The sequence below is a fragment of the Myodes glareolus genome, chromosome 4 (assembly GCF_982192425.1).
Source record: "Myodes glareolus chromosome 4, mMyoGla1.1, whole genome shotgun sequence".
Classification (NCBI taxonomy): Eukaryota; Metazoa; Chordata; class Mammalia; order Rodentia; family Cricetidae; genus Myodes; species Myodes glareolus.
Genome location: NC_142029.1, coordinates 32022168 through 32048550, shown reverse-complemented (window position 1 = coordinate 32048550; position 26383 = coordinate 32022168). Strand labels below are relative to the sequence as shown.

Sequence of the window (26383 nt, the reverse complement as noted above, 5' to 3'; positions counted from 1 at the left end):
CAAGGATTTCCTTTCATAGAGGCATGGGTGGGACATTAGAATTCCAAGCCTTTATCATTAGGGATCACTAAATCTACCTTCTAGGTTTTTCTCTCCACTGGTAAGTTTACAATACGTATTTAGTTACCCCTGAATATCATAGTCTTTAATAAATGAATCCAAAGGAATGAAAATAAGCTTACCTAGAGGACAAGGTCTGATCAAATACACTTCTGATCGTGTCTTGGCAGACTCTCCTGGCTCCACCTTTCCTATGTAGACGTGAGTTCTAAGAACTGCCTGTTTGCACGTCTATCAGCATCTGTTTACCGAATGGGCGTGCCTTGAGTTCACTTCTGCAGAAGCACAGAGGAGCGGGCACCACCACCCACTCATTTTCCTCTGGCCTGGGAGACGCTAGCTTGCTGTTATGGTTGATTTCTAACTCTACCGCATTGTAATTAGTAACTACAGCCTGCACGACACCAAACTTGCAGGGATGTAAGATGACTTTTGTATTGTTTGTGGTATAGCCCAGCTAAGCACTTTGTGGTGGTCTGAATGATCCCCCAGAGGCTCATATTGGAATGTCGGGTTCCCAGCTGGTGGACAGTTTAGAAAGGATCAGGAGGCGTGGTCTTGTTGGAGGAGGCTCTGAGGTATCAAGAGCCCACTCCAGGCCCAGTCCTGGGTTCTCTCTCTACCTGCAACTTGTGGATCAGACATAAGGGTCCTCTGCAAAAGCAGCCAGTGCTCTTAACCACTGACCCGCCTCTCCAGTCCTGGGAAGGCAGACCTTCAAAGGGTGGTATTATGGAACCTTTCAACACATCGGTTTCAAGTTGGATCATCTTTCCCCATAATTTTCACATGAAAGTGCTAAGTTGCAGTATCTCAGGATGGAACCTTTTTCATAGATAGAACTTCCAATGGACGCAGTCAGGGGTTAAAAGAGATTCAAAGAATGGGCCCAAAACCAGTATAGTCATTGTCTTTCTAAGAAAGAGGAATCTCAGTTGATGAGATGGATTGCCACCTCAAACTTGAGGACCTGAGTACCAACCCCAGCACTCATGTAAAACGTGGGCATGGGGGCAGACAGCTGTAATCCCAGCACTGTGGAAGCAGAGACAGGGTTTGCAGGTCAGCCAGCATTGCTGGGCTCCATGGGAAACCTTGTCTCAATACAGAAGGTGAAAGCGAGGTGGTGGTGGTGCATGCCTTTAATCCCAGCAGGGATTAACTGGGAGGCAGAGGCAGGTGGATCTCTGTGAGTTCAAGGCCAGCCTGGTCTTCAGAACAGCCAGCGTTGCACAGAGATACCCTGCCAAAAACCAAACGACCCAACAAAAGAAAAGGTGGAAACCATAGAGGAGGACATCTGAGGTCGCCTACCGACCTCCACACGGACCAGTACTGGAACACATACACACAGAGGAAGTTTGGTCTCCAACACGCACGGAAGGAAGACAACATGGAGAGGCATGGAGAGAGGGCAGGAATGGATTCTCCCTTAAAACGAAGACATTGACAAGTTGGAGAGCCACCTGCACCAAACTGCCCCGAAGTGGAAAGACTGATGTAAGAGACCTTTCCCATTACTCAGCGCTTCCCTCCTCCAAGCTCTGAGACACGGGTCTGCACTTTCAACCCTAACTCAATTAACCATTTCATTAGCTAGAAACTGGCTTGGCAGATCTAGGAACCACTCTAAGAACAAACAAGAACAGACGCAAACCATACCTGAGGCAGGAGAGGAGAACCCGGTGTGTTTTTTTCTAAACCCTTTAGCCTGAAGCTGCCAAGGCACCAACAACTGACAACTTGGGATCACACCTCCCCGTCTACAAGGTCACTTTTTGTCTAATGTCACGACAAAGAGAAACGGCAAAGGCTAAAATAGCCTACTTGGGAACATTTCCCCAGAGAATCTCTTGAAAAGCCTTCTATCCTACCCGATTTTCAAGTCAAGCTTCTCCACAGAAAGCCACAATCCGGCTAATGAGTCTCAGCTGCTCGTCATACGGCCAGGCGAAGCAGTCAAGTGATTTCCCCGGGGTCAGTCCGGCGGGCTCTCTCACACAGAGCAAGCTGACTGCTAAGGGCACCCAGGCTTTGGGGGCAGTGCCTCCACTCTTACTTCCCCCTCCATCATGGAGGCACATGTGGTTTCTTACTGTGATTTCTCTACAGAGGCAAAGCTTGATCCAAACAGACAGCAGGGGAGAGCACATGCAAGTGACTGGCCAGAGAAACGGAGCTCCACCTGCTCTGGCCCGCTCCCAGACACCCACTAGCACCCCGAAGTCATCATGTTCTGCCTTCAGCGTGCCTACCTTGCCCTCTGTTGCTCCGGTCCGGCCTTTCCCCTCCCTGAGTCTTCAGTAACTTCAGTAACTACAGCTCCGCCCGCCCTCTCCTCTCACATTTCCATTGGTCACATCTTCCCTAGTCTCGTCCCTATTCCATTAAAAAAAAAAAAAAAAAAAAATTCTGGTCTGGATGATCATGACAAAACACTTATTTGGTGTTCTGGCTGCAAATGTGGCCACACCTCTGACCCAAGCCCCTCATAATATGCAAACTGTTCTTTCCACAAGACAAAGGGGAGGCCAGAACTCTCCTCCATAAAGCCTGTGAAGGGAGGCTGGAGAGAAGACCCTGCAGTTCAGGGCACCCACTGTTCTTGCAGAGGTTGGGAGCTGTTGTGTGGGTCCTGGGAATTAAATCAGGGTCCTCTGCAACCGTAGTATGGGCTTTAATACATAAGACCAAAGCAAATAAATTATTTAAAAATTTTGTTTAGTTGTATACGTGTGTGGTTTTGTCTTTACGCGCACCATGTGTGTGCAGGTGCATGAGGATCTCCTAGAACTGGAATTACAAGTGGTTTTGAGTGTCCCGATACGAAGTGAACCCAGGTCCTCTACAAGAGCAGCAAGTGCTCTTAACCCCTGAGCCATCTCTCCAGGCCCCAATAAATAAATATGGCATACACATTAATAAAATGGACAAAGACAACAAGATCATCAGGATATTTGACAACAAAACAAAAACTTTAAGGGGTTGGAGAGATGGCTCAGTGAGCGGTTAAGAGCAGTGGCTGCTCTTTCAAAGGACCTGGGTTCAATTCCCAGCATCCACATGGCAGCTCACAACTGTCTGTAACTCCAGTTCCGGGGAATCTGACACCCTCACACACACATACGTGCACGTAAAATAAAAATACATAAATCATTTAAAAATATTTTTGACAAAGATCAACCTTTTTATGACAAAAGTTGTCAACAAATCAGGTACAGGAGAATTCCCCATGCCACAGCCAGGGACACATGTGACGAAGTCACAGCCTACATCATTGTCACTGCCGAACTGCTGAAAGCCTTCCTCAGACCAAGGCCAAGACAGATGCTCACACTCATCACCCTTCAGCGTGGTCCTAAAGGTCACAGCAGGAGTAACCAGGTACAAGAGAGGAACTAGAGCATCCCAGTAAGAAACGACAGAGGGGGCTGAGGACAGAGCTCACAGTGGAGTGCTCGCGCTGAGTTCAAGTCCCAGTATCAAAAATGCTAATAAGTTAAATAATAGCTCTTCACTGGCAATATGAACCTATCTATAGAGAATGCTAAAGATTCCACACATGCTCCTGCACATACACACACATATATGCACACATGTTCGCGCACACACACATACATACATGTTCACACACACACAGGCACACTCCTATGGAATCAACCGAACAGGAAGATGGAAACGGGACGTGGCGATGCACAGTTATGATCACAGTACTCAGAGCCTGAGGTGAGAGGACTGCACAAGTTCCAGCCTGGCCCAAGCTGCATAGTAAGACCCTGTCCCAAAAAACAAAAAAGAAAAAAAAGGAAAGAAAAAGAAAAAGAAAGTGGGATTACACTTCCTAATTTCAAACTATTACAAAGCTACAGTGATCAAAACAGTAAGGTGCTGCCATGGAAACGCACACACGCGTGGCGCAGAACGGAGAGCTTAGGAATAAACTCACACATACAGTTACTTAATTTTCTTTTTTGTTTTTTGAGACAGAGTTTCTCTGTGTAGGCCTAGCTGTCCTGGAACTCATTCTGTAGACCAGGCTGGCCTCAAATTCACAGAGATCTGCCTGCCTCTGCCTCCTGAGTGCTGGGATTAGATGCCCAGCTGGTTACTTAGTTTTCAATGAGAGAGTCAAGAACACATTACGGAAACAGATTAGAGACTCCTCATTAGAGTAAATTGGCTATCCACAGGCACGAGAGGAAAACGAGACATCCTACACAAACATCAACTCGATGCAACAGTCTTTCCTTCCTCCCGACAGCTCCTATTCTAGTCTAGCAGCACATGGTCCACAGCATTCAAATAAAAATTCAGATAAATCAGTTAAAGATTCAGCTTCCAGTATCATCACCACTGATGCCACGTTTGCCAACGCTCTCCCCAAAATCAAACCACATTCGTACCTCAGTGTCCACCAAAATGTTCAGCATAGCTCCCCTTAACTAAGAGCTGTCTGAAGCTACCAGTTTTAGCACTTTGGATTATTTTATTTTTTCATGCTCTGAATAGCTTTAGGGAGCTCAGCAGAGGTCGTTGAAACCAGTGCCAAAATGTGGCCAACCCAGACTTCGATTAAATCCCAGCAGAGTTTACCAGCTCCAGGGCCTTCCTGTCAAGGTTATGGATGAACTGGGTCATGGTCTAATGTGCAAAGTCCATTGTCCCAACCAGTGGCCGAATCTGGAATAAAGCCTTAAAGGAGAAGCCTGAAAATGTAAAACTCCTAGAAGAAACCAGCAAAAGCCAGAAAAGCATGGAAGTACAAGTCTGTAGTGGCAGAAGGATTGCAAGGCCACTCTGGCCTGCATAGCCAGTCCCAGGCCATGCTACACATTGAGAAACAAACCCTGCTTCAATATAAAACCAAGCCAAAACCTCTAATGTGACTATCTGTAGAGTGGAAAGGGACAGACGTTGCACATGTGTGGGAGAGGTGTTGGGGAAAATGAACCAACCACTCTTATTCCACAATCGAGTGTCAAGAGACAACACCTAAACATGAAAAGAAATGGGCACGGAAATATGTGTGTCATTCAGAGCCTAGGCGTGTGAGGACCTGCAAGGTCAGCAGGCTGAGTGACGTGGAGCTGGAAACACCTGGGGGTGGAGAGCCTGCCTGCTGGGTTTTTGGTTTTGCTTCTGTTTTAATAATAAGCCTTGACTGGCAGCTGTGTACACCTTTAATCCCAGCACTCGGGAGGCAGAGGCAGGTAAATCTCTGTGAGTTTGAGGCCAGCCTGGTCTACAGAGAGAGTTCCAGGACAATCAAGGCTGTTTCACAGAGAAACCCTGTCTCAAAAAAAAAAAAAAACAAAAAAAAACCAAAAAAACACTTCTTCTTCTTCTGGAAGACACCAATGGCGGATGACGCCGGTGCAGCAGGAGGGCCCGGAGGCCCCGGGGGCCCAGGATTAGGAGGCCGTGGCGGCTTCCGCGGAGGATTCGGTAGCGGTCTGAGGGGCCGCGGCCGTGGTCGAGGCCGTGGCCGTGGCCGAGGCCGCGGGGCTCGCGGAGGTAAAGCTGAAGACAAGGAGTGGATTCCCGTCACCAAGCTGGGCCGCCTGGTTAAGGACATGAAAATCAAGTCCCTGGAGGAGATCTACCTGTTCTCCCTGCCCATTAAGGAGTCCGAGATCATTGACTTTTTCCTGGGAGCATCCCTAAAGGATGAGGTTCTGAAGATCATGCCCGTGCAGAAGCAGACTAGGGCAGGCCAGTGGACCAGGTTCAAGGCTTTCGTCGCTATTGGGGACTACAATGGTCACGTAGGTCTCGGTGTTAAATGCTCCAAGGAGGTAGCCACTGCCATCCGAGGGGCCATCATCTTGGCCAAGCTTTCCATTGTCCCTGTGCGGAGAGGCTACTGGGGGAACAAGATTGGCAAGCCCCACACTGTGCCTTGCAAAGTGACAGGCCGTTGTGGTTCTGTGTTGGTGCGTCTCATTCCTGCCCCCAGAGGCACTGGCATAGTCTCCGCTCCTGTGCCCAAGAAGCTACTGATGATGGCTGGCATTGATGACTGCTACACATCAGCCAGGGGCTGCACTGCCACCCTGGGCAACTTTGCCAAGGCCACCTTTGATGCCATCTCTAAGACCTACAGCTACCTGACCCCCGACCTCTGGAAAGAGACTGTGTTCACCAAGTCTCCTTATCAGGAATTCACTGACCACCTAGTGAAAACCCACACCAGAGTCTCTGTTCAGAGGACCCAGGCTCCAGCTGTGGCCACCACATAAGGGTTTTTATACAAGAAAAATAAAAGTGAATCAAGTCTGTTAAAAAAAAAAAAAACAAAAAACAAATAATAACCAGGCGGTGGTGGCTCATGCCTTTAATCCCAACACTCGAGAAGCAGGCAGATCTCAAGGATCTCTTGTGAGTTCGAGGCCAGCTTGGTCTATAGAGCTAGTTCCAGGACGAGCTCCAAAGCTACAGAGAAACCCTGTCTCGAAAAACTAACTAAGTAAATAATATAATAATAGTAATACTAATAAGCTTTATAGAACAATATTTTATGTAACCTTGATTTAAAAATTAATTAATGCAGATAAAAATGTGGTTGTTTTTCCTGAGTGATCCAGGACATCACAATAGACCTTCTGAACTGGCCACACTGTCTCTAGGATTGAGGACACAAGGCCCTGGACTCTGGGGAGGGACTGACTGTGCAAACCACTCCAGCTGTGGAGCTTCGAGAAAATCACCCCCATTTCTGCCCCGCTGGCCCCTTTGTGAAACCAGAAAAGAAACAGGATTACGTTAGAAGAACTGAATTATGCAATGCCTCTAAAGTACTTAAAGCTGTTTGTGGAGACAGCAAGATGGCTCACTGGGTATGGGCGCCAGGACTGAGACCTGAGTTTGATCCCCGGAAACCACATGAAGGAAGAAGAAAATCAACTTTTTCATGCATGCGCTGTGGCACAAAAGAAACAGCACACACACGCACACACACACACACACAAGTAAAGAAACAGTGCTCTCTTTTTAAAAAGCTGTTTGGCCTGGGGTATATGATTAGTGACAGCCATTGCCACAAAAGTTAATTTGCCTCATTAATAAATGGCTCCTGCTGACTGTGTTGCTTTTCGTGTCTTTTATTAGTTTGTATTTCATTTTCCCTGCCCCATCCATGCTGTCAATCAGCCAGCTGTCCCTCAACACAGTCATCGATGTGCCTTTTAGAACAAGTCCTGGCGTCTTCCAGTGCGCTGCTCCTTAGTGATGAGGCACGGGGACACCAACCAGTGAAGGAGACTGAGCAGTGTGTGGCACAGAAGGAAAAGGGCACTGACATATGGCCCAGAAGTCTTGACTACAGCAGGCTGGCAAGTTTCGCTATACCAATCATCTGGGCGACTGAACAGAACCCTGGAGGCTGATTTCCTTACCGTCACCCGTCGGTCAGGAGGTTGCTGACATGGTGACCAACTCTCCCAGTTTGCCAGAGACCATCGGAGTTAAGGCCCTGAAAGGCCTACAACCCTAGTAACTGGGTCTCTGGCCTGGATCTTATCAACTGTAAAACCGATGCCCACTACTGTTTTGAAAAGCCGCTGAAGACTAGGGACAGTGTTTCCATAATTCTGTATGTATGATAGCTCCCAGTGGGAGGCACGCTAACTTTGGCTGAAGAAGCATTCTTAGCAAGAAGTAGGCAAAGTGCTCTAAGCACAAATGCCTTCCTGGAACCTAGGTTGTGGCTTCTTTTTTCTTTCTTTCTTTTTGGCTTTGGTGGTTTTGAGACAGGATCTCACTATACATCCCTGGCTGGCTTGGAACTCACCAAGCTAGCTTCAAATTCAAAGAGAGCCACCTGCCTCTACCTCCCAAATGCTGGGATTAAAGGCCTGCACCATCACATCCCTCCAATGCTGGGGTTTTGTGTGTGTGTGTGTGTGTGTGTGAAATTTTCTTCATTTCTGCCTTACACAATTCGTGTCAGGATTAAGACATACTTAAAAATTTAATAGTTGGGAACTGGAGAGATGGCTCAATGATAAAAAGCACTGGCCGCCCTTGCAGAGGGCCTGGGTTCATTTCCCAGCACCCACATGGTGATTCACAGCCATCTGTAACTCCAATTCAAGGGGGTCCAACACCCTTTTCTGGCCTCTGAAGGCACTGGTACATGGACACACACGGTACATGGACATACATGCAGGCACACACTCATTACAAATAAATCTTTTAAGAAATTTTAATAGTTCAACAACATTAACCACTCTCCTCTACAAAGGCTAGTGCCAACTCTGTTTTCATACAGATTAGCCTTTGTCCACCGTGAGAGCTCTGAAGGAGTGTGTGTGTGCGTGTGCTGCTTATCAAGAGTTGTGCGCCTAAGTTTTTCAGCTTACTGCATTTCCATTTATCTATCTTGTATGCATGTGTGTGCAGGTGTCTGTGTTGTTGCCCACACCACAGCCTCCCTGTGGAGGAAGAGGAGAGCTCTAGAGAGGTGGTTCTCTTCTTCTACCGTGTAGGACTCAGGGATTAAACTCAGGTGCTCAGGATTGGCAGCAGGCACCTTTGCCCACTGAGTCGTCTCCTCAGCATCTTGTTTCATCTTCGTTTTTTAGATGAGATGGTGTCTCTCACTGACTGGCCACTTACAGGTTTGACTCAGCTGGGTGGCCAGCAAACTCCATCTTTGTTTTCTCGGTGCTGGGATTATTACGCACACCACACAGCACCTGGCTTGGTTGTTTGTTTGTTTGTTTTGTTTTGAAACAGGGTTTCTCTGTATAACAGCCCTGGCTGTCATCGAATTCATGCTGTAGACCAGGCTGGCCGTAAACTCAAGAGTTTTGCTTACCTCTGCCTCCGAGTGCTGGAATTAAAGGCATATTCCACCATGCCCAGCAACACATCTGGCTTTTTTATGTGGTTCCAGGGATTGAACTCAGGTCCTTATGTCTGTGCAGTAAGCACTTTAGGGATTGGGCATGCCCCTAGAACTGCCTGGGGTGTTTATTGTAGTAAGAAATGGATAGACACATACACGAAGGACGCCAGGCACCACGGCTGAAGTCTGTTTTCAGTGCGTGTCTTACTGTCCTCCTTCATAGCGGTGCCAAGTCATTTAGTGCCCCACTGGGCTGCCAAATGACTCACTATGTCAACCCCATCTGAAAAATAAGGGCTCTTATCATTGAGTACATGAAACCCATTTCTGACCTCAAAGCTGAAGCAATTCACTATTCCATAGATGTTAACTGCGGTTCGCAGGAAGTTGCTCACATCTGAACTCCCCCCCCACACATGGACAACGTTGCCATAGGAAAGGTTACAAAACTGGGGGGGGGGGGGAGTAACAGAAATGATCACAAGTTGCTCAAAACCAACACACAGGCTGGCAGCCTTGAAGAGGCAGCCAAGCCACAGAAGCATCCAGGCGCCCGAGACTTCGTTACAGAAGCCCCCATTCGCTTTCATATGTCTTCCCAGACAGCATCCAAGACCTCTGAGTACCACAAGACCTCCAGAAGCCTGGAGGGTGGTCTGTTCCAACCAGCCAGGGGAGGCGGCAGCTCCAGACATACATTCCCAAGTACAGTCTGATGACCAAGGGAAGATCCCTCTGGGACTTTGATGAAGACCCCAAGCTCCGAGCCCCACCTGGGCTTCTGAATGAGGATCCATCCCTTCCAGGGAGACCTAGAGAGTCCGCATTGATGACGAGCTCTCCAGGGACTCCCTGGTGCTGCCTAAAGTTTGAGAGCCACTGTGCTAGGAAGACAACAGATAGCCAAATGCAGAGCCATGACTGGGTGAGAAGTCTGTAGGTGAAGGCCATGTTCAACCTCTACCACCCCCAGGTCCCGAATCTGTAAGACAGATCACAGTATCTACCCAGCAGAATGACGGGGAAAGCAAAATAGCAACTAAGTGCTCCCAGCCCAGAGCCTCGCCCAGGGCAGGCGCTGGGCAGGAATTGTGTGTTCTCCACCTGGTGTGGTAGTCTAAGAAAAGATCCTAAGGACAGCTCAGGTTTTAAATAAGCGTTCCAAAGCAAACCAGATGGCTTGCTTAATAAACTAGGGCTTCCAGGCTAGTGAGTCACCAACTGCAAAAGCCAGGGTCAGCAGTGTTAAGGAACGATTGGGCTATGAACCGGAGACAATAGCTCTTCAGCTTTGTGGTCACCAGGGTGCCAGAGCAGTTTTGAAATACAGGCTTTGGGCTGACCAGTTTCAGATCCAGCAGGTCTGGAGTAGGGCTGTGAATTCGCCTTTCTAGCATATTCCCAGGTGGGGTTCACATTGCTGGGGTCAGAAGAATACTTGGGTTTTCACCATTATAGAGGGCTTTACTCTACAGCCCCACGTCTAATATCTAATTCACGGGGCACTGCATACCAGAAAGGAAAGATGTGCCTGTGGGCTTCCTGTTTGACACCAGCCTGGTTAGCGACAAGCAAACAGAGCAAAAAGCAATGAGCCAACAACTTTTGAGGCTGCGTGTGCTGCCTCTGCCCTGAGAATCTCCCTTATTGTTTTCTGAATGAGGCAGAGCTGGGGCTCCATGTCCCTGGTTCACATTCTCTGACCCTTAAGTTAGTACCTCAGAGTAGAGGAGTGTATCAGTGGGTCCCAGAGCCTGCTGGGAAGTATTTTAAAGAAAACTCGATTCCGTTGGGCTGGAGAGACAGTTCAGTGATTAAGAACATACGCTATTTTGAAGAGGACTGGGTTTCATTCCCATCACCCACACCTGAAGGCATGCTTCATAAGATGAGGCTGCCATGGCAACAAGTCACCAACTGTAAAAGCCAAGGTCAGCAGTGTGAGGGGAAGACTGGCTCACAACCCTCAGTAACTCTAGTCCTAGGGGATCCAATACCCTCTTCCGGTCTCCTGACTGAGGCACTGGATAGACATGATGCCCATCCATTCATGCAGGCCAAACACTAATACACATTAAATAGACAAATAAAAAATCACGACTTCCTCAGACCTAACCTCACACCTAACAGATTACAATCTCCACACGAGACACAAAGTATGCTGCTTCTTAAGGTGTGTTTAAAGAAACGACCGAAACGCCTCCTGTGACTTAACATGCTAATCTGATTCCCAGCAGCATCACGGCTCTGGAGGGTTTGGTTCTCTGTCCTTACATGAGTCAGTGTTCACAGCAGCCTTCTCTTTCTGTGTTTGCTTCCTAGAGAGGTGGTGGTGGTGGTGGTTGTCATTGTTTAGGAGAAACACCTGCACTGGGGTTATTTTTTTTAAGGGGACCTGGACGATGGCTCAGTGGTTCAGAGCACTGGTTGTTCTTACAGGACCTGGATTCAATTCCCTGCACCCACATGGTGGCTCACAACCATATGTAACTCCAGTTTCAGGGGATCCAATGCCTGCTCTGACTTCCTGTGGACACAGGCTGAACATTCACACACATGAAAAGTAATAGACTCTGAAAAGGAAATTCGTCTCTTTAATAGTTCTATTTCCTGCCAGGCAGTAGTGGTGCATGCCTTTGATCTCCGTGAGTTCGAGGCCAGCCTGGTCTGCAGAATGAGATCCAGGACAGTCAGGGCTACACAGTGAAACCCTGTCTCAAAAAACACAAACAGAAAAACAAAAACCAGTTCCATTTTCTCTATATTACTAAACCGGTATTTTGGATTAGATTTTTAGAGAGAGTTCAGGCGCTACAGAGATGGCTCAGTGGCTAAGAGCACTTGCTGCTTCTGCAGAGGACCTAGATTTGATTCTCAGCACCCACATGTGGGCTCACAACCACCTTTAACACCAGATCCAGGAACTCTGACACCGTCTTCCGGCCTCTGAGGGCACCAGGCACGCAAGTGGTGTGCAGACATACATGCAGGCACTCACACATAGGCATCAAATAAAAAAAAAATGTAGACGAGGAAAATGGAAGCAGGCTTCTCTAGCTCCCTGTTTGTTCGCCTATTCATTATCAATTTAGCACTCACCGTCTTCTAGGTATTTTCTAGGTAGTCAGCCACAGCTGCTCCCAGAGAGAACTGTGCTCACAGAGGGCGAATGTCAGCAGGAAGAGACAGGCCGAAAGTAAGATAAACAAAAACAAAACGATTTTATCTAGCAATGGATGTTATGGAGACAGACGCACACGGACAGCGTGACGTGGGCAGAGATAACCCCTAACAGAAGACCTCTGCAGGCTGACAGAAAATTCACCATGAAGGATCAATAGAGCCATCGCAACAGACACCGGAAGTCTCCCGGGCAGCTTTTGTGTAAACCAAGACCATAATATACTTGGTCATTTCAGACAGCTTCAAGGAAGATCCTTAGTGGTTAGTAAAATTCCATCTGAAGGTCACTCTCGGGGTTGGCAAGACAGCCCCACTGCCGGCGTTCTCGCCCCGCTTGAGTTCAGTTCCCAATACACCGGGAAGTAAAGACAGCTGCTATATAGGGATTTCTAGGACAGTTAGGGGCATGTGATAGTCCATCTCTAAATAAATACATACATACATAAGTAATAAATGTCACTTCTTTGAAGCACTCAAACAGCCTGATTTTGAATTGCCTGATGAAATAGCAGCCTAGAGGTGGCAAAAAGTTCCTCCCGGAACCCTCCCTGCTGTCAACCACCCAGTAGTATGAGACCTAGCTCCAGACCTAGGAGGTTGAGGGGAAACCACATGATTTCCAAGGCCCCTTCCAACCAGATCTAAAGTTACACAATTCCGTCAGTGTAACCAACGAGGTTTCCTTATCTGGGTGGCAAATGAGTTGCCGAATTAGGAGAGGTTTCCATTCCTGACTCTCATACGCAGAAAGGCTCTCAGAAGGCGGAATCAATGAAGATACTGCACAGTCTTGCTATTTCCTTGGCACCCGTGGCCCGAAACTATAGGAGTCTGCTGGGAATTCAGGAAGCGCAAGCCCAGGTGAGCTGAAGGCTTGAGGTGCCCACAGGCTTTGTGTGCACAGGTCCTTGGCACCATTTGCTTATATGCCCTTTGGGGTCATACAACTAGGCATTTCAGTCCAGCCTCTAGCTTGGCCACGGGTCTACCCTTCTCATGAAGTCAACCTGATTCTCAGTAAGGACATCATTAGTTCCAGAGGGCAGGGGTCTCAGACCCCACTACTCAGCAGCAACCTTGTAGGAATTTAAAGCATATCCATGCATTGTCTTAGTCAGTGCTCCGTTGCTGTGAAGAGACACTGTCACCATGACAACTCTCCCCACCCCCAGAGACAAGGATTCTCTGTGCAGCTTTGGAGTCTGTCCTGGAACTTATTCTGTAGACCAGGCCTTAACTCACAGAGATTCTCCTGCCTCTGCCTCAGTGCTGGGATTAAAGGCTTGTGCCACCATGCCTGGTCCTCCAACGATAACTCTTATAAAAGAAAACATTTAATTGGGGGCTGACTTACAGCTTCAGAGAGTTTAGTCCATTATCATCATGTCAGGGAGTATGGTGGCGCACATGGAATAGGAGCAATAGCTGAGAGTTACACACGGATCCAAAGAGCGAGAGAGAGAGAGAGAGAGAGAGAGAGAGGGGGGGGGGGGTGGACTGGCACAGGCTTTTGACACCTCAAAGCCTACCTCCAGTGGTATACTTCCTCCAACAGGGCCACACCTACTCCAACAAGGCCACACCCACTCCAACAAGGCCACATCCCCATCCCTCCTACTCCTTCTCAAACAGTGCCACTCCCTGATGACTAAGGATTCAAATATATGAGCTTATGGGGCCATTCTTATTCAAACCACCACAAGCATAGACGGGAGCCTTAACCCCATATTTAACATATGAGACTTGGGTAAGGGAAAAGTTGGCAAAATTAGATACAGTTAACTTTTTACACTGGAGGAAACGTCTTACTCAGAAAGCTACAAGTCAAAGAGACTCAGTGATTTTGAGGCAGGGTTTCTCAGTTTCACTGTCTACAGTTTGGCCCAGCTAATCCACCATTTCCCTGTGCACTGGTTGTTCAGCAGCATCCTGGCCAGTACCAAAGCAACACCAGCAGTAACTGTCCATAGCACTTTGAAGTGCTATAATCCTAGCACTTCGAAGGCAGAGGCAAGGGAAACACAAGTTCAAGGCCAGTCTGGGCTACACAGTGAGCCTGAGACCAGCCTGGGACTATACCAGACTCTGTCTCAGATAGAAAGACAGACAGACAGTAGCTAAAGTCCCCGACAGGGCGGGATGATGACCCCTGTGAAAGCTGCTAGTGGGATGCCCAGTAACTCATCACCAGCGGCATGGGAGCCAAAAGCATCCCAGTGATCCCTGCAGTGCTGGCTCTTTCAAGCATGTGGCCTGGGACACAGAGATGAGTCAGTTTGTCAAAGACACCACAGTCTACTTTATGTTCTTGCACAGAGTAAAGAAGGCTAATGAAGGGTTATCCTGGTCTCCAGCCAGATAAGATAAGCTCAGAACAACCAGCAGCCTGCTGGGCCACCCAGGGTCCTCTCGGGCTCTCTTCAGGGACTTCACGCACTCCGGCCAGCACAACTGTACAAGTAAGATATGAAAGGAAGTCAGACAGTGGTGGCCAAACCTTTAACCCCAGCACTCTGGAGGCAGAGGCAGGCGGATCTCTGAGTTCGAGGCCAGCCTAGTCTACAGAGCGAGTTCCAGAACATCCAGGGCTACACAGAGAAATCTTGTCTCAAAAACAAACAAACAAAAAAACCAACCAAACAAAAAATATATGGAATGAAAATTAACAAACACAGCTAGAAATAAAGAAACCTTGCCCACAACTATGGGTTAATATTTTTAGATTATTTTTTCATATTTCTTCTATTGTGCAATTTTTATTTTTTTTTTTACATAGGACACAGGAAGTAGTTCAGTTGGTTAAGTGCTTACCTGGGACACATGAAACCCTGGTGAACAATCCCCAGTACCACATAAACCAAGAATGGGGTCTCAGGCCTGTAATCCTAGCACTTGGAAGTGGAGGCAGGAGGATCGGAAGTCGAAAGTCATCTCAGCTACATAGTAAGTTCATGCCAGCCTGAGCTACAGGACACTCTGTCTCAAACAAACACACAATTCTTCGGTAACCCAAATGAGCAGAAAGAGGTTAATGTGTGCCGGGCAAGCCCATGATGAGCAGCATCCCCAGCCACAAGTGAGGGATTTATATCTATGCATCTGTACAGATGGGAGCTGTACACCTCATGTCCCCATGCTAGGATAATGCAAGAATTAAAGAGCTCTGTTGTGTCTAACCGGGCAATTGATACCTTGTCTTCGCCTCTAGTGACACAAATACACAGAAGATTAGCGCATGGTAACACCCAGATGCTCTACCATCCGCCCATGCGGTGGGACAGACCACAGCAAACAAGATAGAACAGACTTTTCCGTTTCTTGGCAACCAATTTTATTATGCTTTGACCTGGCAGCTGGTAAGGCTTAATATGAATTAACCATCCAGGTTGTGAAAAAAAAAATCAGGGGCTTTGAAGTATGGTTTTCCTAGTGGCAGATAAAAACGTGTTCATTTATAGGATTGCCTTTTTTTCTTCCTTCCTTTCTTTCTTTCTTCCTTTCTTCCTTTAAAAAGTTTAGATTTTTCCCCTACTTTATGTGTATGGGGGTTCTGCTTGTGTGTACGTCATTCGTGCCCATGGAAGTGAGAAGGAGGTACTGGAACTGGAGCTACAGATTTTCTTTTAAATATTTAAAATGTATTGTATGTGTGTGTATGAGTGTTTTGTCTGCACGAATGTACGTGCACCACATGCACACCTGGTACCTGGGAGAGGTCAAGAGGGGACTGGATCCCCTGTGGCTGGAATTATGGGTGGTTGTGAGCTACAGTGTGGATGGTGGGAACCAAACCCAGGTCCTTGGGAACAGCAGCAAGGCCATTACACCCCACCCTGCACATAATTTCCTGAGACAGGCATCGTGCCACGGGCCCTGGATCTAGCTCTGGCTCCACCCCGGAGTCTATGTAACTTGGACAGACTTAGCCTCTCTAGGTGGGGATCTCCTTTACTATGAAAGTCTAGAGTAAAACCAGTGCTTCTCTGACTTGCTTTTAGCTCTGGTGCCATTAACAAATTCTGTGCGGAGACACACAGCCACCGAGTCAGAGCTCAGCCATTCTTTGGACTTGAACAAGCATTTTCTATGTATAAGCATGATCTCTTATGTTTGTATTTTGGAATGAGGTGTGATGGTGTGCACTGCAATCAAGAGGCAGAGTCAGGGCAGCCAAGAGCTAGCTTGTTACATTGAGACCCTCACTCAAAAGGGAAACAAAATTAAAGGAAGAAAGAAAAACTTAATGGTTTTTATTTGGTAAATCTGGAACCCCATCCTCAAATTAGAATTTCACATGGGCTTGGTAACACATACCTATAATCCTAGCAGAATGCAGACAATCAGAAGTTCAAGGGCATCCTCAGCTATACTGTGAGTTCCAGGTTAGCCTGACATACATGAGATCCAATTAGATAGAAAGAGAGAGATTAGGGAAGGAGGAGGCAGAAAGAGAATAAGGAAAGGGAGGAAGGGAAGAAGAAAGGAAGGAAATCCCAATCCCTTTTAGGCCAGATGCTCAATTTTAATTGGCAATAAATACAATGCATTATTGGATCTCAATCATACATCCCTGGGTCCCCACTCTGGAAAGGTCCTAGCCAGCTAGATACTCACCATTCCTGCCCCTCACACCAGGACTTCATGTTCACTAAAAGCTTTTATCTTAGCTTCCAGTGTCTGCTCTCAGAGTAATCAGTTTAAGGGAAGCCAGACCATCAACTCAAATTTCCTGATCACCAGGCAGAGGAGCAAACACAGTCCAAGCAAATCTCACAGGGCATAGAGAGTGGATGCTCACAAAGGCAAGAGCTACTTTCTCAAGGGCCAGTCACACAAGGGCAAGAGAGTTTTCTTCTCAGGGGCTCGGACTTTACCCTGCAAGCCCTGTTCCTTCCAATCTATTTTATTAGGGGATTGCATTATGTGTATGTGTTCAAACACTCCATACTGTGCTAAAATAATTCCTAACACACAAAACACATAAAATTAGTTATCACACTTTCTAGGCCGAATTAATTCAGTTCACACTGGGAAGTCTCACAATTCCTCATTCAGTGGGAAGCTCCATTCAGTGGGAGGCAGTGGGCAGCAATAGAAAATGGAGGTCTATAAGAAGATTCTTTGCTAAGAAAAGTATGGGCTATACCAGTACTTCTCAACCTGTGGGTCAGGACCTTTTGTGGGTCGAACAACCTTTTCACAGGGATTGCCTAAAACCCGCAGAAAACACAGATACTTGTATTACAATTTGTTCTGGTGAAAGCTCCACCTGAGTCCCTGGAACCTATATATCCAAAGAGTCTGGGATGATTAAGTGGAAACCCCAGCTCTCTCTCCAGACCCTGCCCCTTCAGAAAGTCTACCAGAACTGAGAAGCTGGCCTTAGTTTCCACAGAAATTCAAGGGACTCCCCATGGCCAAGAGCAACCGTTAAACAGGAGGGCAAAGCTGGAGGCCTGGCATGCCCTAACTTCAAGACTCCATGGGCTCAACCATCCGGACAGGGTGCCGCCACTGTAGTAGCAGGCATACGGTATGTAGAAGACTACAAATCCGGACACAAACTCCACATCTGGATCTGATTTATTTTCAACAGTGGTGCCAAAGGGCCAAAATTCAAAGGGTCAAACAGTCTTGTCAACAAACACTTCTGGCAAAAGTGAATATCCACATTTGGGGAGATAAAGTTAGACCCCCTACCCCACATCACACACAAAATTAACTTAAAATTAACCAAAGAATGAAATAGAGAAGTTAAAACTATAAGAATTCTGGGTGTACAAAAAAAAACGTCATAAACAAATATTCATGGCTTCAAACAAACAACCTGCTGGGCATGGTGGCACACAGCCATAATCCCAGCACTTCCTAGGCTGAAGCCGGATTGTCATCAGTTCAAGGCCAGCCTGGGTATGAGAGTGAGACCTTGTCTCATAAAATCAAAACCAAGACAATGACTGGGGAGGTGGCCCCGTGGACAAAGTATCTTATAGACCTGTGCAGGCAGGAAGGTCTGCTTTGAGATCCCCAAAACCCACATTGGGGTGTGATCCTAATGCTTGGGGATGGAGAGGATCCCTGGGACTGACCAACCAGTCCAGACAAGGAGCTCCAGGTTCAGTGAGAAACCTGTCTCAACAAAAGTAAGGCGGTCAGGCTTTTAATCTTAGCATCCAGGAGGCAGAAGCAGGAAGATCTCTGTGAGTTGAAGGTCAGTCTGGTTTATGTAGTATATTCCAGGCCAACCTGAGCCACACAGTGAGACTCCCATCTTAAAAACAAAAGACCACACACACACACACACACACACACACACACACACACACAGTGGATAGCAATGGAGAAAGACGGTCAACATTGACTTCTGCCGTATAAATGCACATGTATGGGCCTTCATCCACACACACACACACACAATTTGTCAAAAATAAATACACAAAAATTATGACAGGTTATGGAAAGGAAGCAGGGGATGGGTGAGGGGAGGGAAGGAAGGAGACCAAGGGAAAATAAGAAAACAATTCTCATTTAGGTGTTGTTCAGCATTGCTGTATGCTTTTTACTTCTTTTTTCTTTCCTTCCTTCCTCCCTTCCTTCCCTCCCCACTCCCCCCCCCAGCGTTTCTCTGTAGCTTTGGACCCTGTCCTGGAACTAATTCTTGTAGACCATGTTGGTCTCGAACTCAGAGATCCCGAGCGCCACCACTTCCCGGCTCTTTCTTTCTTTTTTTCTTTCTTTTTTTTTTTCTAGTGGTTTTATTTTTTGAGACAGGTCTCATGTAACCCAGGCTGGCCTCAAGCAAAGGCTGACCTTGACCCCTTAATTCTCTCTGTCCACCTCCCAAATGCGAGGATTACCTTTCTCACGCTGTTTTCACTCTCCAGAAAGCTTTAAAGAAATGATTAAAAAATGTCTCCTGCCTCCCTCAGGCAGCAGGGCTGAACAGCTAACTGGAACAGCTGTTAGCCCTTGGGCTCATAAGAGAAACCTGTGGGGAACAACCCAGGGAACAGCAGGTTGCAAAGGCCAGGGGGTTGCTGAGGAGATCTCAAGATCGCCTACTTTTCAGACCTGAATTTCTAAATCGGTACCCAGCTGCTGGGTAGAGACCTGGCCTTGACAAAGTGACCAAAATGTGTCATCGCATTAATTCTACCTCCATTAGGGTAACTCTACGACCTGGCAGACAGGTTGGGTTCTCTGAATGATAGCAAAAGGGAGAGCCCTTTCTCTTCTGCAAGCAGCGGACCTCTAAAGACTTTAAAGTCAAAACAAAAGCGAAGGAACAAGAGCCGGGTGGAGTGGACCTTACTTTCCTTACCTCCTTATGGGGCCTCTGACACTTAGATTTCACTTGGGGAAACCTTGGACCCCAACCCCTGGAACCTAACGGGACCAGCATCTCGTCTAAAGATCCTCTGTCCCCTGGTCACCCCAGGACCAGCTCGATCGCCCGCAACCTGCCGCACGGAAGACGTAGAGCACTCACCCGGTTTGGTGCTGTCCCCGCGGCGTTGCGTCCCTGCAGTGCTGAGTCCTCGAGGTACTGAGTCCCCGTAGTGTTCAATCCCTTAGGCACTCCCTTCCAAACGGAGCTTGGGACCCCAAATGACTGGCCTTTTTTGGGTGCTTGGCGGGTTTTTCCGTCCGGCCCCACATCACTTCCCGTGAAGGAGAGCGCAGCGGGGGCGGTCCCTGCGCGGCCTCCGCCTCCGCCTCCTGTCACCTGCCCGCAGGCCCCCCGCCACAGAAACGACCTCTTGCCTCGCCTGGCCCGGAACAGGTCTCCTTGCCCTGTTGAGGAAGGTGCGGGAACCACAGGGGGTGGTTTTCGTTTTGAGACCCAAAGTACCATTCACAAAAAGGTCAAACTGCCCCAGGATCCTGGCGAGGCGAGGCGTGCCCTGGTACCTACTAAGGTCTGTTCTAAAAGCCCTTTCCTGGCTGTGCATCCTCGCTGGGGAGAGTCTGGGCATGGCCTGCCGGAGGTTCCTGGATATGACAACGAGAAAAATAAGGTAAGATTCAGGCAGGAAATATATATATATAGACATACAATTCTGGGAGGCAAAGGCCAGCGTAGTGGAGTCTACGCGAACACAGTCTAATTCTGCTTACAGTAAGCCTGAATTCCTGAAACACTGATAGGACAGTTAATACACAGTAAGAGAAATTGTGGGCAGGCATAACATACTAAGACAGGGTTAGGAGCAACCTGTGAGCCTCTGCTGCCTCCCAGCGGCCTCTTCTCGATGCCCAGGGTTTTCTTTGAGGAGTTTGGATGTTAACCCGGGGATGATATTATTAGCCAAATCCATCCAAAGGTGGCTCGGAGCCATCAACACTGGCCTTTGGGCCTGCCCCTTTGTGCTTTCAGAATTCCACATCCGAGAGAAGCAAAATGCCGGGAAGCCTGAATTCAGCTTCTGTCCATGCAGCCTCCCCCACAAACTCCAGCAGTCCCGTTCCTGCCAGCCAGTCCACCCTCCTGTCTGTTGCTACTGGGACTGCAGGACAGTGCAGACAGTTTCTCAACTATGTCCAAGGAGCTTTCTGAGGACGGCAGCTTCTGGAGCCACCCATGCTTCTGTAAGTAATCCTGATAAACTCACTGGCTTCACCAAGCTGGCCCTGAACAGAATCTTTTCTACCCTTTCCTCTCTATCTGGGGCCAACAGAAACAGACTCCTCAGGAAAAGTCAGGCAATTGTCTTCCTTCAGGAACAAGCTCTTAAGGAGCTACTGTCTTTCAGTTTCAACACACTGGGGACCAAACGCCCCACACACAAACTTTGGGGGACAGTCTATGAACACTATTAGGGAACAACACAGTGACTGCTGATGGTACAATCCAGGTGGAATACCCACCTTCAGCTTCTCCACTTCTGCAGCTGAGCAGGGCCATGACTTGGCGTTTACAGACAGGTACTGTGGCCATTCATCAGCTGAGGATGCTTTCAATGAGTAAGGCACTTCAAGGCACATAGGTTACAACAGTGGGCTAGGTTAAATTGCTCCTGGCCCCCAGAACTTACTTGTAAGACTAATGCTTAGGTAGGAGACTTCAGCAACAAGTAAAGGACGTCATTGGTAGATGGACAGAGTGGAAGGTCCTGCATCCCAGCCACTGGGGGAGGGTATGGATAAGGGGGGCTCAAGCAGGAATATCACTTGATCCCAGGGTCTGAAGTCAGCTTGGGCAACACAGTGGAACCCTCTCTAGAAAATAAGTGTCTGAACACATACAAGTAACACCAAATCAAGGCAAATGACGTGAGTCTGAAAAAGGGATGAAGGCGACAGATTCCAGGAAGGGCAGATGGACCTGGAAGACAAACAACAGAGCCCAGGCTGTCCTCCAGCTTCCTGTGTAGCTGAGGATGACCTTGAACTTCTGACTCTCCTGCTTCCACCTGAGTGCTGGGTCTGCACAGCAGTGTCACTACACCTAGTGTCTGAGGTCCTGGGCATGAAACCTAGGACTTCCAAACCGACGTCAGAGGTGGTTTAATTTGGGTTAATGCATGAGGCAGGGCTATTATTCATTGGCTCTAACAGGATCGTATATTTCTATCCATTGCCCTGTGACTTGACTATGCATCTAGTCTCAAGAGTCTCTACCCTTATCTGAGATCACGTGACATGCTGTAAACCAATAATGAAAAAATGTGCCATTTGCCATACCCAAACAGAAGCTCACAATTCCTAGTCCTGAGTCAGTCTGTCTCTCTCTCGTCATAACCCAGATAAAGCCTGTTCTTTGAGCCTGGGTCCCAGAATAAAAAGACACATGTAACCAAATTCCAATACTCCCAGAGCTTCTGTCAAGTAGAATCTTGATACCTGAAAAAAAAATTCAAACACAAATTCAATCCCAGCACTTGGAAGACTGAAGCAGGATGACAAGTTTGAAGTCAACTTGAGCTCAGAGTGACGAGTTTAATGCCATCCTGGATTACATGGCAAGAGTTAAAAAAATAAGCAAGCCAACACTGACAGCTCAGGGCTGTAGCTCCAGCTACTCTACAAACTAAGGAAGGATAGTCACACGTTCAAGCCCTGACTTGGCTGCTGAGTGAATTCAATGTGAATTTAAAAAGCAGGGGCTGGGACTGGGGAGGTGGTTCAGTGGTTAGGATCACTGGCTGCTCTTCCAGAGGTCCTGGGTTCAAGTCCCAGCCCCCACGTGGTGATTCACAACTGTCTGCAACTCCACTTCCAAGGGATCTGATGCCATCTTCTGACCTCCACAGGCACCAAGCATTCGAGTGGTGCACACTCATATATGCCAGCTAAATACTCACATGTAAAAATAAATGGAATAAACTCATTTTTTTTTTTAAAAAAAAAAGCAGGGGCTGACAAGATAGCTCTGCGGTTAAGAGCACTCTTTCAGAGGATGGAGGTTTAGCTGCCACACCCACATGGCAACTCACAACCATCTCTAACTGGGATGTATAGGTCAGTGGAAGCACACTTACATAGCTTCAGGAAGCCCTGGATTCAGTCTCCAAAACTGGAAAACTCTAACAGGCAGAACTCTCGCATTGTGTGTATTGTACAAGAAAAGGGAAATTTTTTTAAAAAAAGATGTATTTTATGTATATCAATGTTTTGTCTGCATGTACATCCATCTGCACACCAGAAGAGGTCATGGACCCTATGTGACTACAGTTATAGATGGTTGTGAACCACCAACTGGGTGCTGGGAAGTCAAAACCTCTGAAAGAGAAGCCAGTGCTGTTAAGTGCTGAGCCATCTCTCCAGCACAGAAAATACACACACACACACACACACACACACACACACACACACAGACACTAAACTACTAAGCATACTGAATTCACTTTCGCAATAGGAAATTATGCCCTGTCCTGAGAAGACATAAAATTGCAAATAAATAAGTGAATACTAAAGTGAAACATTTCGGGGCTGGAGAGATGGCTCGGCACTTAAGAGCACATTTGCTCTTACAGAGAACCTGGATTAAAGTCCCAGGACCCACAAGCAGCTCACAATCATCTGTAACTCCAGCTAGGATATTCAACAAGTTTTGCCTCTAGAGGCTCTTGCACTCCTGTGTGTATAACCAACATGAAGCACACATAATTATATTAATTTTAAAGTATTTTTTTAAAAAATTTTATTTTTATTGAGCTTTACATTTTTCTCTGCTTCCCTCCCCGCCTCTCCCCTCCCCTTCAACCCTCTCCCAAGGCCCCCATGGTCCCAGTTTACTCTGGAGATCTTGTCTTTTTCTACTACCCATGTAGATTAGATCTATGTATGTATGTCTCCCTTAGGGTCCTCATTGTTCTCTATGTTCTCTGGGATTGTGATTTGTAGGCTGGTTTTCTTTGCTTTATGTTTAAAACCACTTATGAGTGAGTACATGTGATAATTGTCTTTCTGGGTCTGGGTTACCTCACTCAAAATGATGTTTTCTAGCTCCATCCATTTGCCTGCAAAATTCAAGATGCTGTAAAAAGAAGTATTTTTTAAAATGAATTATCTTATTTGTTAGATGTGGTGAGACTCTGTAATCTCATCACCAGTAGCAGGATTGCATGTTTGAGGCCACCCCGAGCTACACAGATAGATCCTATCTAAAAAAACAAATGCCAGTACCCCCATAAACCAAGCATTTGGAAAGCTGAAGTTGGGATGCTTAGAGTAAATTCTAGTTCAGCCAGGACTACTCAGAGTAACCCTGTCTTGAAAACAAAACTATAAATAAACAAATAACCTTAAATCCTTTACCCATGATTTATTTATTAAAATGTACCTAAATTTTTACTAGATTAATAGTCCATGTGTAATTTCAACAGAATGGCGAACAGTGCCTACAAATTCACTGGACGCAGAATTAGCTCTTCTTTTCTTCTGCTGCTTGAAACGCTTGCAGTTTTTCTTCTAGTTCCTTCTGGTCTCTGGAATATTGTTCAAATATTGGCTGATAAATATACATCCCTCCAGCAATTCCGAGGGCGGCAGCAAAGAGCACCTGTGAGACAGTCAATCTCCTGAGCATTGCCAAACAAGTAGTGCACAGGCCGAGGGCGGCTATGCTCCGCGGACAGCGAATCTCTTCAGATCTGTTTCCAAAGAAAAGGGGACAAAAAAGGGACCACTTAGTACAGGAGCCTTTTTAAAAAGTCCCTTCGGAGGTCAGCAAGTGTCAGAGTCCCTGGAGCAGGAGTTACAGGCAGTGGTTGGCATCCAGCACAGGTGCTGGGAACTGAACACCTCTAGAAGAGCAGTATCCACTCTCAACCCCTGGGCCGTGTCTCCAGAACAACTGCCCTTTCAGAGGTTTATTACGAGTTTGCTCTGGTGTGAATGTTTTTATAATATTTAAGAATCACTAACTAAATCCCAGCACTTGGGAGGTAGAGGCAGGTAGCCCTGAGTTCAAGTCCAGCCTGGTCTACAGAATGAGTTCCTAGACAGCCAGAGATACACAGAGAAACCCTGTCTTGAAACAAACAAACAAATGAAAAAGAACCACTAAGTAATAAATACAAATACATAGGGGTTTGCAGGACAGCATATAGCCTTACTATGGAATATTTTCTAAAATTTCAATTTAGTTGCCAATAGTTACAAATCTTATTTTACATTTAACTTTGTATTTCCCCCAGGCACAGCAGTGCATGCTCATATTCCCAGCACTCGGGCACAGACAAGAGGATGGGGAGCACAAGGTCACCCTTTGGCTCCATGCCAGTTTGAGGACAGTCTGGATACCATAACAGGTCTCAGACAAACAAAAAGCAAAACCAATCAACAAAAGCCTTAAAAAGGAACGTACAGGGAATGAAGGGCAGAGGGTGGCATGAGAGGACGCTAAACACCCTTCTATTACAGCACGTTCCCACTGAGTTCTTTCCTGATGTTTGCCTGTTTGTTCTGGCTCTTCGAGATAGGCAGGCTGTTCTAGAGGTTACAGTTCTGTCTTCCCCTCCAACATGCCAGGATGACAGGCTTATCCCACTAACCTAGCCATGTTAGTCTTCTCAGTGTGGGTAAACTGGTAGCTTTTAAAATGGCAAAAGGATGGCAAGGGATGGCAACCATCTTGCAAGTCATACAAAACTTTTTACTCCAAAAGATACCTCAAGGGAAGTCAGACATGATTGTCTCATTTTAAATCTTATCTAAATAATAATAAAATTTATTAATAAATAATAATGACTTTTCATTATTTCTCTACAGTAGCCATAATTTTTAGCAAGTTTTATGACAAAAATTTCTAAGAGGCTATAAAAATGTATTGAGCCAGGAGTGGTGGTACTTGCCTTTAATTCCAGCACTATTGGGGGGGCGGGGGGAACAGAGTTCTGTGAGTTTGAGGCCAGTCTGGTCTACATAGTGAGTTCCAAGCCAGCCAAGGCGACATAGTAAGATCCTATCTCAAAAAAAGCAAAACAATGCAAAACAACAACAAAATTTGTTGAGTTCCTTTTGATATTTTTGGAGACATCAAATGCAGACCATTGCATGCCTTTTTTGAGAAAAACAGGATGGAGATTTTGCTTCTAGTTCCAACAACTGAAAATAGTGGAAACTTACAAATGAACATAGCACCTTCTAGAAAACAGTGCTACTTGTCAATCACCTTGGTATGATGTTAATGAATGAGAAGAACAGAGCGAAGGAGTCACTCACTTTCTGGATTCTTAACCCTGGATCCGGGTCACAAGTCAATGGCAGCTGATTTTCATCAATTTTATAATGGCTTTCAAGTGGAATTTAGGCTCATGGAGGGAAAGGCAGGTGTGTTTTCTCTTAGATTACATAACTGGCCACACAAATGACAATTTTACCAATCTTGCTTTGGTTCAATGGTGAAGAGTTTACAAACAAAAAAGGAACAAAAGCCAGAGGCCATTTGAAACTGTTTCTAATGTAGTGGGGTTTCTTGGTTTGTTTTTGTTTTTGTTTTTTTGCTGTTAAATCTGAGTCTTTTGGCTGGGCAGTGGTGGCGCGGGTCTTTAATCTCAACATTCGGGAGGCAGACTCAGGCAGATCTCTGTGAATTTGAGGCCAGCCTGTTCTACAGAGTGAGTTCCAGGACAGGTTCCAAAGCTACAGAGAAACCCTGTCTTGAACAACCAAACAACCAATAAATAAATAAATAGATAATCTAAGACTTTTGAACCTCAGTTTGTTCAGTAGACCCCCCTCCCCCCCTTTTAAAAGATGATAATTGAATCTTGGGTTTCATGAACTGAAGTTTCCAGGACAAACAAAAACAAAACACATTCGTTAAACATTCTAATAGACCAGCTG

The 26383-nt window shown here is 46.7% G+C and overlaps 3 protein-coding genes, 1 long non-coding RNA gene and 1 pseudogene across 5 annotated transcripts in view; 2 read left to right on the top strand and 3 right to left on the bottom strand.

The window, feature by feature from the left end:
- The window catches only part of Rab27a (RAB27A, member RAS oncogene family), a 50898-nt gene extending 31120 nt beyond the window's left edge, over positions 1 to 19778 (bottom strand). Inside the window, exon 1 of one of the 2 annotated variants that reach the window (XM_048423199.3) lies at positions 19581 to 19778. The gene's annotated coding sequence lies outside the window, so the exon portion shown is untranslated. Of the gene's footprint in view, positions 1 to 182; positions 295 to 19580 lie in introns of those variants that run through there. The other variant, XM_048423200.3, reaches the window with a different exon arrangement.
- Positions 5399 to 6330, top strand: LOC148122224 (small ribosomal subunit protein uS5 pseudogene; annotated as a pseudogene).
- A 12-nt stretch (positions 19779 to 19790) lies between the features above and the next one.
- LOC125393573 (uncharacterized) lies at positions 19791 to 25282 on the top strand. The gene is made up of 3 exons (XR_015001787.2): positions 19791 to 20109; positions 20469 to 20680; positions 24733 to 25282. It is a non-coding gene; the product is annotated as an uncharacterized LOC125393573 (long non-coding RNA).
- Positions 23844 to 24122, bottom strand: Pigbos1 (PIGB opposite strand 1). Its single transcript, XM_048423202.3, has one exon. It carries the CDS (start codon positions 24120 to 24122, stop codon positions 23958 to 23960), a length of 165 nt encoding a protein of 54 aa, XP_048279159.1. The 3' UTR covers positions 23844 to 23957.
- Ccpg1 (cell cycle progression 1) overlaps positions 24049 to 26383 on the bottom strand; it is a 54691-nt gene continuing 52356 nt past the window's right edge. The window contains exon 11 of the mRNA XM_085689377.2: positions 24049 to 24186. Within this exon, the coding sequence (XP_085545503.1) occupies positions 24155 to 24186 (32 nt within the window). The 3' untranslated portion in view covers positions 24049 to 24154. The remainder of the gene's footprint in view (positions 24187 to 26383) is intronic.